At 42.3% G+C, this 13500-nt stretch overlaps 1 protein-coding gene across 4 annotated transcripts in view; it reads right to left on the minus strand.

The window, feature by feature from the left end:
* Window positions 1–360: 360 nt before the first annotated feature.
* DIRAS2 (DIRAS family GTPase 2) overlaps window positions 361–13500 on the minus strand; it is a 33211-nt gene continuing 20071 nt past the window's right edge. For all 4 annotated transcript variants that reach the window (XM_055126875.1, XM_055126876.1, XM_055126873.1 and 1 more), the window contains exon 2: window positions 361–4187. In XM_055126875.1, the coding sequence (XP_054982850.1) occupies window positions 3552–4151 (600 nt within the window). In that variant the 5' untranslated portion in view covers window positions 4152–4187 and the 3' untranslated portion in view covers window positions 361–3551. The remainder of the gene's footprint in view (window positions 4188–13500) is intronic.

The raw sequence follows: 13500 nt of genomic DNA on the forward strand, positions 1-13500 counted from the left end.
AGGAGGGAACCTGGAGGAGGGAAGCCGTCCCTGGCAGCAGGACTGCTGTTGGAATAGGACTATGGAAATCTTAGTCCAGCGCCTCAATTTAAGAAATCAAAGAGCCTGGCTTGGTTTCCTGCCCCAGAGTCCTCTCTCCTTCTCTCTTACCTTTCTTCCTAGAGCAGCACGTCAGCTTTCCCAGGGGCCAGCTGGGAAAACTCCCCAGGAAGTGTGCCTGGCAGCTGCTGTCACCAACAGCAGACCCGAGCAGAGTCTGATAACCCCGTCCAGTCAGATCACTAAGCACGCGGGAGCAGCTGCAGCGGAACTAGGTCATCCCTGAGGCTCCCCTGGAGAATAAGAATCACCACTTTCTAGTCATGGCATCAGAGCTGAAGCTTTATTTTAATAGATTTTTATTGTTTTCAGAACATTACTGGCAACTAGAAACTTGTATGCAAGAATGGTTTTTATAATTGCAGAGTAAATAAAATAGAGTAGATAATGGAATTATAGCAATAAATACACCTTAAGTATAAATATACACATTGATATCCCACATGTATAAAAGTCATGCTCTGTAAATACTCTATCTATGGGCTTCTTGGTGGGGAATGAGGTTTCAGGGCAAAGCTTTGAGGGTTTACAAGGTATCCTGTGAGTTACGGTTATTTTCAGAGGTGCATGTAGGAACAACAGATTACAAATTGGAGGGGAAAATTAAGTATCACAGAGCAATTTTTAAATAATTTTAATATGTTTTTTGTTCTACAAAGAATGAGCATTTCTTAGTATTAGAAACAGTGAAACAAATATCCTAGCTTACAGATATGTACAATGTACTACTTTATACTTCAAAAATGCAGGAAGATAAATGATATATATTACATAGATAATTGTAGATCTAATGAACAATTCAATATTGCTCTTGTGTTGGTCTTGCTGTATTGCATGCATGCCCAGGGCACGCCCATGGCTTGTCACCAGATGGAGGAGGGGCTAGCAGGGACAGAAGGGAACTCACAGAGCCCCATGCTGATGCCCGAAGTGCCACTGGAGAAGCAATATTCTGAGTGGTATCACTTACTGTGACTGCGTTAAAAAAACTTCTGTGCCCCTGAACAACACAGCACAGGTCTTCAAGTACCACAACCATGTATCTGGGGAAGGGGCCACATGAATGCTAAAAACATCAGATCCAAGCAAACTAAGTCCTCGAGCCCTGAGTCATTTGAGGAGCTCCTAAAAGATTATCTTGAGGTGCTCATCAACGCCCTCCATGCAGCCCATAGGAGATGATCTCAGAACAAAGACCTATCATTGAGGCTTCGATTCCTCCTGTCAACTCGGGACCAAAGCACACAAAAGGTGTCCAGAGTGGGACTCACTGTATGGTCATCAGAAGCTTGTCGTATTGATGAGGCTCTACAATCTTAGAAACACAGACACTACTGGGAGAGAGTACAAAGATGTTCTAACTTCCACCAGTCTGGAAAGTCAGGGCCAAAGGCAGAGCTCAGCTAAGAAGCCTGCAGACTTGGCACCCTACCTGCCTTGGAGTCCAGAGGATCCCCCAAAACTCTCTAAATCCCATCACGGCATCAACTTCTGCCTCCTTCTACCTAATCCATATCCACATTACACATTGATACCTCTGAGAACTGAAAGAGGGGGAAAGATAAAGGTAGAGAGAAACTGAAAGCACAAATATTCTTGAATATTGCCAACTAGATCTATTCCTGTGGGTCTGTGGACAGCTAGCTTTGTGGGAGCAAAAAGCCCCCAGGAGATCAAGAGAATGAAGGGGGCCGCCATCTGGTGGGGATTTCTGGCCACCTCCCAGATCTTCTTGCTCAGGGTTCCCTCCCAGAGGCCTAGGCCAGGGGAAAACCTTAAAGCCCATGGTTCCTGTGGTTCTGCCCCTCTCCTAATCCCTCCAGAGAGTCAGGAGCAGAGCAGACAGGAGCAACAAAGTCAAGACTCACACCAGAGAGATTAACGAGCAAGTGACACAGGGGATGGTCTGCAGGGTACAAGCTCTCCTTCTCTCCCTGGCCCTGCCAGGACATTTAGACAGAAATAGCAAAAGGGTTAACAAGAGGGGCCCACACTCGTCCTGAACTTGAGAACATGGCCTGTGTTGGAATCAATCCCAAAGGAGCAGGACTGTTCCCAGCCTGAGGGGTGTGGGGACAGGAGTCAGCCCTGTGCTGCCTGGAACAAAGAGAACTCACAGGCACCTTCAGGAAGCAGAGCCAGACTAGCTGAGGGCAGAGCAGCTGTGGCAGGAACAAACACGACCCTGCTCTTGACAACCCAGATCGGGGCCTGTCTCTACCCTGGCCCAGCAGGCAGGAATCGGCAGGGTCCACAGTTGGGTTGGAAAGACAAAGGATCATGTGTCCAGAGAAATGCTGCACTGAACAGCTCTTCCATGACACTTATGACGAAACATGCAAGATAATCTACTATCACTTGAGCACATTTTCCAGGAATAGAACTCTGTTCTAGACAGATCATCAAAAACACAGTGAAGGAATTCTGTTTCAAAGTATCCCTGTAAGGTGCGAAGTATGGCATATGCATGTTTGTGTCGTTTAGAAAACAGTGTGCTTCTGTGCTTTGATGGCCTTTGCTGGCTGTTCCCGAGCTGGAGACAGACCAAGTTATTTAGAAAAAGAAAACCTCCTCGGAGGAGATGGGGAAAAGGTCTAAAAAGAGCTGCTTTAATTGCTTTTCTTTAAAATCTGAGGGCTGGAAGAAGTTATACCCTATCGTGGGTCCAGGAAGGAAACTTCACATTTTGAAAACCCTGGAAGTCTCACAGACAGGGAGCTGTGGTGTTTGGACAATGTCGCGGTGGCCTCATTTCAACAGTGACATGCTTCTGATGGAGCAGCATGCTCGAGTGGACTCAGTATGGGACGCAGACAGAAATACTCGAAAGGCTAAAACAACAGTTGCTAGCGAGGTCTGGAGAGGTCAGTACATCCCTTGGGGTGGCAGGGCTCAGGGACCAGCTAGGGGTGGGCAGTGAAAATCTACTGGATTTTCCATGTGAGATTTATTTTCATAGTAAGTACAGCTCAAAACCACCAGGGAGAGAATGACTTTGGCTATGGTCTCCTCCCCTCTTCCTGGTCCTTCCCTCTGTCACGATGTCCTTGGCTTCTGGTCTGCAGCATGATTTGCAGCCGCGGGTTCACATGCTCGCCCATGCATGACACAGGGGAAGGTGGCTTCTTTCTGCACACACATGCTCCCCTGGGGGACCAGTTCTGCTGCCTCCTAATGCAAAAGTGCTTTCAGAAATGGCTGGTGTGCCTCAATCCCTGGGATCCTGTCTCCACTTCCTTGTCTGGCAGATTCCCTGATCCCGGAGGGGATGCTGACCGGTGGTGTACGCATGACATGCCCTCTCCAAGGACAACCGGGCATGTCTTGGTTGAAATGCAACATTGAACACGTGGGCATCTGACATGCTACCCTGATGGCTGTGGGTTTCACGTGGGGGTCGGGGGGGAGACAGGGAGATGGGACACGCCACTCTCCTCCCTGGAGAAGAACCTTCACATGACGACGCATTTGCCCTTGAGCTTCTCTTTCCTCTTCTGCTGCTTGCTCTTCTTGCCGTCGATCTGGAGGCTCACGGTCCTGCGCTTCTCCAGGTTGAGCAGCTCCTGGAAGAGCTCCTTCACGTTGTGGTTGAGCTTGGCCGAGGTCTCCATGAATGCACACTTCCACTTGCGGGCCAAGGCCTCCGCTTCGCTGCTCTCCACCTCGCGGTTGGGGCTCTCGTCACACTTGTTCCCCACCAGCATGATGGGGATGCTCTCCACGTCCCCCTTGATCTCACAGATCTGCTCGTAGATGGGCTTGAGCTCCTCCAGGGACTGCCGGCTGGTGATGGAGTACACCAGGATGAAGGCATGCCCCTTGGAGATGGACAGCCGCTGCATGGCCGGGAACTGGTGGCTGCCCGTGGTGTCTGTGATCTGCAACGTGCAAATGCTCTTGTCACAGCTGATCACCTGCCGGTAGGTGTCTTCCACCGTGGGGATGTAGCTCTCCCGGAATGTGCCTTTCACGAACCTCAAGACCAGGGAGCTCTTCCCGACGCCCCCTGCCCCGAACACAGCCACACGGTAATCGTTGCTTTGCTCAGGCATGATGCTGCTGGGATCCAGCTAACATCCAGGAGAGATCTAGAAAGGGAAACAGGTGCGAGAAAATTAATGAGAACAAAAATATTCTCTGGAAAAGATTGCTTTTCAGTCTTTTTTGGCAGCTTAAAAAAAAAAAGCCACCAGGTTTGTTTTCACTCTCCCAACATAGGAATCATTTCATTTGGGGCAGAGGAGGTATGCAGGTGACCCCAGTGTGGCCCCCAGCACCACATACACTCCCCTCCACACAAAGTCAGGAGGGAGTCCAGAGCATTGTTGGGTGTGGATCCCATATTAAAATAATAATTCAGCTATTATTTTAAAATTATTTATTTTCAAAGACAATAACTACATGAATCCCAGAATTTCAAAATGGCAGTAGGTCTATTTACAAGTTAATAGGTCAGTTTCTTGCTGTTAGACCATGATGTGCTACTTTGATCTCATGGCACTCTGTGTCCAAGGCAAAGACACCAAGTCAGTGAGGCAGGATGAAGTCCAGTCGATGAGAAGGTAGAAATGAATCACCGTGCACCAGTATGTACTTGCATATACCAAACACTACTGTATATAGTCAATGTACTGGTCACAGATTCAGAGGTTTTTTTTTTAAATCACTGTGTTTTCTTTTGGGGAAAGCCATATCCGGATATGCTCAGGGGTTACTCTGCACTCAGGAATCACTACTGGAAGGCTCGGGGTAGTCATATGAGATGCCCCAATAATAGAGATTTTTTAAAATATAGTTACTATATTTATGTTTTAAATATAGTAACAGGGAGCAATAGCACAGCGGGTAGGGAGTTTGCCTTGCACGTGGCTGACCCGGGTTTAATTCCTCCGTCCCTCTGGGAGAGCCCAGCAAGCTACCAAAAATATCTTGCCTGCATGGCAGAGCCTGGCAAGCTACCATGGCATATTCAATATGCCAAAAACAGTAACAACAAGTCTCACAATGGAGATGTTACTGGTACCCGTTTGGGCAAACTGATGAGCAATGGGTTGACAGTGACAGCAATACAGTGATAGTAGCAGTGAGCAAAAGATAAGAGAATGCCATTAATATTCATTCTGTGCTTATGTGAACTCAGGGATACCACCTTTCAGAAATGCTATCATCATTCCTCTAGTGTAACAAAGAAACTAGAATCACAGAAGGAACTGGAAATGTAATGTTAGAAGGAGGCTGGGATGCCAAACAAGTCTTGGGTGCTCACACCCATCCTACAGACTGCCTGCAGAGCCTGGGGCAGGAGATCCAAGGCAATACTCGAACCATGTGTGGACCTTCTCTTAAACAGCAACCATTGATGCTTAATAAGGAACTTGGAGAGTTCTTGTATGCATCCAAATTAGAATGATGACAAGTGCTGTATCTTTAAGATTCATAAGACAAGTGTCACTAAGATAGTAGTATAAACTACTATACTATCAAAACTGAGCATAATAGGGGTTCCCTTTATCACACATACCAGTCCTAGTTTGTCCAAGAGATAAAGGTATTCTCTTCAAATATGGGTTATCAAATATCTTCCATTCTCTCCTTTCATCAGGGCAAATAACAAATTAAAAAGCAGATAATTAACCTATACCTAAAATTTTTCTTTTTTTTCTTTTTGGGTCACACCCAGTGATGCACAGTGGTTACTCCTGGCTCATGCACTCAGGAATAACTGCTGGCGGTGCTTGAAAGACCATATGGGATGCTGGAAATCAAACCCAGGTCGGCTGCATGCAAGGCAAATGCCCTACCCGCTGTGCTATCGCTCCAGCTCCTATACCTAAAATTTTTCAAGTAGACAAAAATACTATTATGGGACCCAATCTATCTAGGCAATAGGTATGTTCCTTTCAGCTCTCAAGACTTAGAGCAACTGGGGGTCAATGATAAAAGAGGGCTGGAGCGATAGCACGGCAGTAGGGCATTTGCCTTGCATGCGGCTGACTCGGGTTCGATTCCTCCGCCCCTCTTGGAGAACCCGGCAAGCTACCGAGAGTATCTTGCTCACATGGCAGAGCTTGGCAAGCTACCCATGGCATATTCGATATGCCAAAAACAGTAACAAGACTCAAGATGGAGACGTTACTGGTGCCTGCTCGAACAAATCGATGAGCAATGGGATGACAGTGACAGTGAATGATAAAAGGCACTGCTCCCAAAAGTCAGTTTCAAAAGAAGTAAATCTGATAACAAACAGTTAGTTATAGGATGCATATACACTTAACACTTTTGCCAGATGACAACGCATCAGATCATGGCCCAGACCTGGCCTCTCATCTTTGGATCTCTCTGATTTCATTGACCATTGAATCTGATCAATGAAACGAAGTAAACTCTCACATTTACTTTGTGTGTTAACCATGGGGGCAAACCTATATGAAATTAAAGCAGCATTAATGCTAAAAGAGAAAATAGATCAAGAAGTTCAGAAGAACAGTGAAAGGTTATCAGAAAACCTTCTCAAATGCTTCATCAGTCTATTAGATACTGTGAAATCATGATGATCAATTTGAGAGTGTGGCATTATGAGAAAATACTGATTATTCTGGGCAATGAGGGTACAGCTGGTGGTGTTTGGTGTTTATGGGCCATTCCCACTGGTACCCGGGCAACTATACAATGTGAGAATATGAGGGGTGGAACCTGGAGTTCTCATGTGAAAAGAATGTGCTCTGGTCCTTTTAGTGATCATTCAGGTCCAACTGCTTTACATTTTAATCAATAAAATGTCATATGCATCTAGTTTGATCTAGTTTGCATCCCCAGTGTGAGGTTCCATTTATGCATGCAAGGCAGTGTTGTCGCTCAGCACTGCTTTGTACTAAGATTATTTAGCTATATGTTGGAATGTAAGCTAGGGGTAGCTGGATGGGATTATGCCTAAATAAACTCAAGGTTTCAAAGTCTTTGAAAAACTTCAGCTCATGGTGAACTTTTGTTGGGGATGATGCTATTAGTCATACCAAGGTTATTAAACCAAGCAATTCAGATTTTAAAAAAAGCACACAATAAGCATAAGAAGGAATAATTCATAGCTACCGTTCTTTCATTTGTCCCAGGAATAGCTGTTGAACTCCCCTGAGACCAGACTCTGGGCTCTGGGTCAGCAAAGACCATGAAGAAGACAAGCCTACAGTAGGCTTTCTTATGGGACTTGGAATCAAGTGAAGGAGATAGACTTTAAAAAGATGACACATCACAACTACTCAGTAAGTTACATCCACATGCAAAAATGATGCAAAAGAGAACAGGAAGGAAGCTTTAAAAAAAAAGCTTTAAAAAAGCAGCTTTAACAGCCTCCACCCCACTTTTCTGAGCACAAAATGGAGAGACGCACCCAAATGCGCGGCACGGCTGGAGGGAGATCGAGGGCGGGGAAGTACCGGTCTCCGCCCACTTCGGACACTTAAAGAGAGTGCAGCCATGTGGGCTTTCCCACTTTGCCGCGCCCGCAGCTCCAGTATGACTGAGGAGGACAAGGGAGCTTTCCCACTTCCGCGCGTGCGGGGGCCCGGTATTTCTCTAGGTTTTCCCATCTTATGAGCACCATAAAAGGGTAAAAGATTGTAGTGGTAGAATTTCAGGCAGAATTTTCCCTGGACTTTATACAGAAACCCAAAACCGCGCGGCCGCGGTTGATGACCTAATGTCATCTAATCATCAGCAATATGAAATGGTTCCCTTTTAACGGGTTGGACTTTGGTGGGAAACCCTAACAAGAATAGTAAGTTTTTTGTTGAAATATTGAAGGCAAACATCTCTCTAGATTGAACTAAGCCATATCCCCATGCCAGCTGAGAAGAAATATCCTTCTTTCTCGGGAAGAAACGCGGCGTGGCGTTAACCATAGTATGATGTCCATTAAGTTGACACGGACCTGGTGGCATGGGAATGGGATACAAGGGAATAAAGTATTATGTACATGGAACAGTGGGATGCTGGTGGAATCTCAAGCCGGGGCCGATACCAGCACACTACTTTTGGTTCCAGAAACTGCAGACTTTCTACCAGACTATCAACTAAGCCAGAGCCCCACGCCGGCTGATGACAGGAAATAACCATCTTTTCCGGTTTTTTTTTTCCTTTGTCAGGCAGCGTGGTGAATACTATACAGGCGTGAACTCGGTGGCGCGGGTCGAGGGGGGAAAAAAATAGAAAAGTTATGTAACAAACAATGGGACTTGCTTGAAACCCTAGCAACAATAGCGAGTAATGTGTTGAAACAGAATGTAACCAAGATAAAGTGTAAACTAAGTGAAACTTATCAATTACAAGGGCGGGGACGGGGGGGGGGGCGGCTCGAGGTATACTGGGGTGGTTGGTGATGGAATAGGGGCACTGGTGAAGGGAAGGGTGTTTGAGTATTGTATAATTGACATAATCCTGAGAACTATGTAACCCTCCACATGGCAATTCAATAAAATTTAATTAAAAAGTTAAAAAAAAAAAAGCAGCTTTACTCCTGTGATACCAGAAGTAATTTTCTTAAGGAGACAGATGACATAGCAGCAGGAACACAAAAGACAGAAGGCAGATAGGTGGAATTACGTAAAGTTCCAAGTGTGTGTATGTCCTGGGTCTCAGGCAACAATTCCATCTTGACTAAGCTCACTAAGTCTTTTCATAAACTTACAGGTGATATTCTTCCTCTTCAGACTCATTCATTTACTTTAAAAACAATTCTAACATACCATCTGGTCACAAGGAAAACTTTGTGCTCACCCAGTGGAAGGTCACAGATTCAGAGGATAGGCAGGCATAGTATGTATGTAATGTATATATGTAACACATGGTAATAATATGTAATACATGTAATGTATTATATATGTAATGTATTACATGTATCATATAATACATGTAATGTGCTATATATAATAATATGTAATACATGTAATTATACATGTAATAATAATAATGAATGTATGTAATATATCCCAACAAGCAGATGTTTGGTTAAGTCACAAAGGACAGACAAGAATCTGGTGGGACTTATAGTTCCTTCTGGGTCCCTCAAGAAAGAGATCACTGATGGCTAACATTTGCCACTGGGCAAAAAGATAAAAGACATGTTGGAAGAAAACACCTATTGGAAGGGAACAAGGCATTAATAGAGCCAATACTTAGATCACACTAGGGATACTTAGCAAGTAACTCAATTTTAGTTCAGGGTCTGAGTAGAGAGGCCTAATCCAGTGGAAAAAATAATTGGGGCATCAATCTTCTATAAATGATATTATAATAAATAAAAATCACCCAGGGGAAAGACACGTAGCATGGGAGAACATCAAATGAGAATCTGATGGATGAAAGTCAGAGAAGTTTGCAAGTAACTTACTTAAAGTTTCTGCAGCTAAGTTACTTAACACCACCTTCTTCACAGAGGTCTGTGGGGTCGAGATGAAGAGGTTGAGATCACTCAAACAAGATGGCAAATGAACAAGAACGCAAGGGGGGAAACTGAAGAGAGGTGATAAAATGCTAAGGGAGCAGAAAATGCTATGATATGTCACCCCCTAAGACCCCAATTACCCAATTATAGACCAATCTCTCTTGTAAAACCCTTATTTCTCTATATATGTGCTTATATATCCATTCATCTATCCATATAAATATTTATCATATTTATATAGATATAAATCCTCAACAAAATACTTCAGAATTAAATTCATCAGTATACATAAAGGAAGTATGCACCATGAAATAGTGAGATTTAAACCAGGAATAAAAAGTTGATTTAACATCCCCAAACTAGCATAACATGCCATATCAATAAATGAAGGACAAAACCCACAATAATCTCAGAATATACAAAAGGGAGCAAACCAACAAATTTCAAACACCAATCATAATAGAAAAAAATAAACAAAAAATGTTAAAGCAGGGATGACATAAAATTTCCTCAGTTAAAAAGGAAAAGCCAGTCACTTAAATAGACTTACTGATAAAAGAGCAAATATTTTATCCCTCAATCAGAAAAAAAAAAGAATATTAACTTTTGTGGCTCTATTTAACATTTTACTGGGGGCTTTACCCAAGATAATTAGATTTAAAATGCAATAAAAGGTATGTTATTCTGGGCCAGGGAGAAAGTATAAGGATGAGAGTACAAGCCTTACAAGTGGCCAATCCAGGTTTGATCTCTGGTACAACACAGATTCTGAAGCACTCCCGAATTAGCCCTGGAGTCATGACAGTACCCAGCACGGCATAGCCCATATAACTCCACATCCTCAAGTCTGAGCACTAAACTACCGGCCCAGCTGTCAAAGTGTCAGTGGGAACGGTTCCGTGAGCTTCCTTAGCATTATGGAAGCACCCCCCGCCCTCACCCTTGCAAAGGTCTATTTTTCTATTAAAAGCACTGCTTACTTACTTACTTACTATTAAAAATTAAGAATAAATAAAACTCTCTGTATTGCAGATGACATAATCTTATATCCAGAAATTCCTAAGGAATCCACTAAAATGCTAATAGCATTCAAATTATAGTTCATCAACTTTGCAGAATAAAATGACTAGAAATTCAATTGTATTTCCAAACACTTCCAATGTAAATAAAATTAAGTCAATTTCATTTGTAGTATCATCAAGAAAGAAAGATATTCAGGAATAAGTTTAACAAATTAATATAAAACACTCACAAAATTAAAAAGTAATACTTAAAGAAGTTAATGACATAAAAATATGGCAAGCTAACCTTATTTATGTATTGGAAGACTAATATCGTTAAAGTGGCACTAGTTTCAAAATTAACTATCCAATCAAATAAATTCTTTAAAACCATAACTGACTAGTAAAATTGACAAATTAATTGCAAAACTAATATAAACATTCAAGAGGTTTATAATAATCCAAACAACACTGAAAAAAAAATGGAACAAAATTGGGTGGTACATATTTCCTGGATTCAAACACACTACTAAGCATAGGGCTGGCACAGGACAGGAAAACAGTTTAGAAACAATTCAGTTTAGCAACGATTATAGCCGGTAAGGCACTTGCTCTAAAGTAAATTCAAAGCAGACTGACATTCAATCACTGGCACCCCACTGGTCCCCAGAACCTTCCAGAAGCGATCCCTGAGCCAGGGGTAAGTGTGAACACCACCAACTGAGGCCAAAAAAAGCCAAAGAAAAAATTTTTTAAAGGAGAAAAGAAAGAGCTCATTTACAATCAATTATATTTAAGAAGGATTTTAAGAAAATTCCAATGGAGGAAAAAAAGCCTTTCGAAGAAGTGGTGCTGAAACAATGAATTATTCACGTTCATCAGCATAAATTTAGAATCCTCCCTGCACCACATATAAAATTTAAGTCATTATGGATCAGACTTAATACTAAAAAAAAATAAGAAAATGATGGCATGCACTTTTTATTACATTTGCTTTGACAATTTTTTTTTTTTTGCTTTTTGGGTCACATCCGGCAATGCACAGGGGTTACTCCTGGCTCTGCACTCAGGAATCACCCCTGGCGATACTCAGGGGACCATATGGGATGCTGGGATTCGAACCCGGGTCGGCTGCGTGCAAGGCAAACGCCCTACCCACTGTGCTATTCCTCCAGCCCTGACAATGATTTCTTAGATATAAAATGAAAAGCATGAGTAACAAGATTGAAAATAGGTAAATTTGATTCCAAAAAAATTAAAAACACTTGATTCTGAGAGTATTAAAAGAGTAAACAGCTGACAGTATGACAGTATAAGATGTGTTTACAAATCATCTATCTGATAAGGAACTGTTTCCAGAATTTTAATTTTAATTCCTATAATTTAACAAGAATGATGAAAAAAATTTAGAACAGGAAAAGGATTTGAATAGATATTTTAACAAAGAATCAATACAAGCCAGCCTTATTTAGCGCATGAAAATATGTTCAACATTATTGGTTATCTGGGAAGCACAAATAAAAGCCATTATGAAATGCCATTCCACACTTACATGGATGGTTATCACTGTATCACTGTCATCCGTTGTTCATGGATTTACTTGAACGGGCGCCACTAACATCTCCATTTGTCCCAGACCTGAGATTTTAGCAGCCTCTCCTTACTCATCTTTCCCAATGATTGGAGGCTCTTTCAGGATCAGGGGAATAAGACTTGTTATTGTTACATATCGAATACGCCATGGGGAGCTTGCCAGATTCTGCCAGCATGGTTATAATTTTTAAAAAAAGAAAGAGAAAATAAACGTTGGCAAAAATGTTGGTGAAATTAGAACCCTTGTTCATTGCTGATCAAAATGTAAAATAGTACATCTGTCTCGGAAAACTTTTGTCATTTTTTTCAAAAGGTAAACATAAAGCTACTGAATGGGCCAGCAATCCCCCACTGAAGCACAGACCCATGATAAAGAAAAATAGAGCTAAATTACTTATAATTAAAAATGGAAATAACCCCAAAGAATATGTAAGGAAAAGTTAATGGTATATCCATATAGTCTAGTAGCACTGGGCAATAAAATGAGATAAATACCAATATGTGCCATGACAGAATGGATAAAACTGAAAAACATAATGCTCAGAAGCAAGTAACAAAAGACTCCAAATATTGGATAGTTCTATTTATTTAAATATACAGAATTATAAATCTATTAAAAAGTATATCTGAAGTTGCCTAGAGACAGTATCAATGGTGGGTACTGGAGAATGGGAAGTGACAGTGGGTTTTTGTTGAATGATAAAAATGTTCTAACACTGGGCCAGAGAGATAGCAAAGCAGGATGGGTACTTGCTTGTATGCAGCCATCCCAAGATCAATCCCTGACACTCTTTATGGTCTCCCACGCCCGGCCAGAGTAATTCTTCAGAGCCTTAGCAGTTACCCTTGAGAACCACCACCAACAATAAATAATAAGTAAATACATTTTTAAGAATACATTGAGAAAGTCAGTAAGCAACTGTCTGCATATAAGACCACTGTTTGCTGATTCTGAAACTTAGCCAGTTATGGAGAAACAGACCCACAGACTCCAGGGAGAGAAATAACATGTCAAAGTTGCAATGCCTGGTTTTATTCCTAATAGCTGGACATAAGCGCATGTGCAGCAGAAACAAGAACAAAATATTCATGCTGTAATATAACCCCACAATGAGAAAGATCAATATAAAGAGTGTTCTTGCAGCAACCACATTGAATCTTGAGCATTCAGCAGCACCAGGCAACCTGAATCCTGGCCCTGCTGTCCAGTTTCCGGTGGATGGTGGCTACAGAGTGTGAACAGCCTGATACTATATATAAGGTGGCTTATGCTACTATATAAATGTTTACTCTAAATAATCTTTTTGTTTTGTTTTGTTTTGGGCCACATCTTGTGATGCTCAGTGCTTACTCCCAGCTCTGTACTCA

Source organism: Sorex araneus, chromosome 2, assembly GCF_027595985.1.
Source record: "Sorex araneus isolate mSorAra2 chromosome 2, mSorAra2.pri, whole genome shotgun sequence".
Classification (NCBI taxonomy): domain Eukaryota; kingdom Metazoa; phylum Chordata; class Mammalia; order Eulipotyphla; family Soricidae; genus Sorex; species Sorex araneus.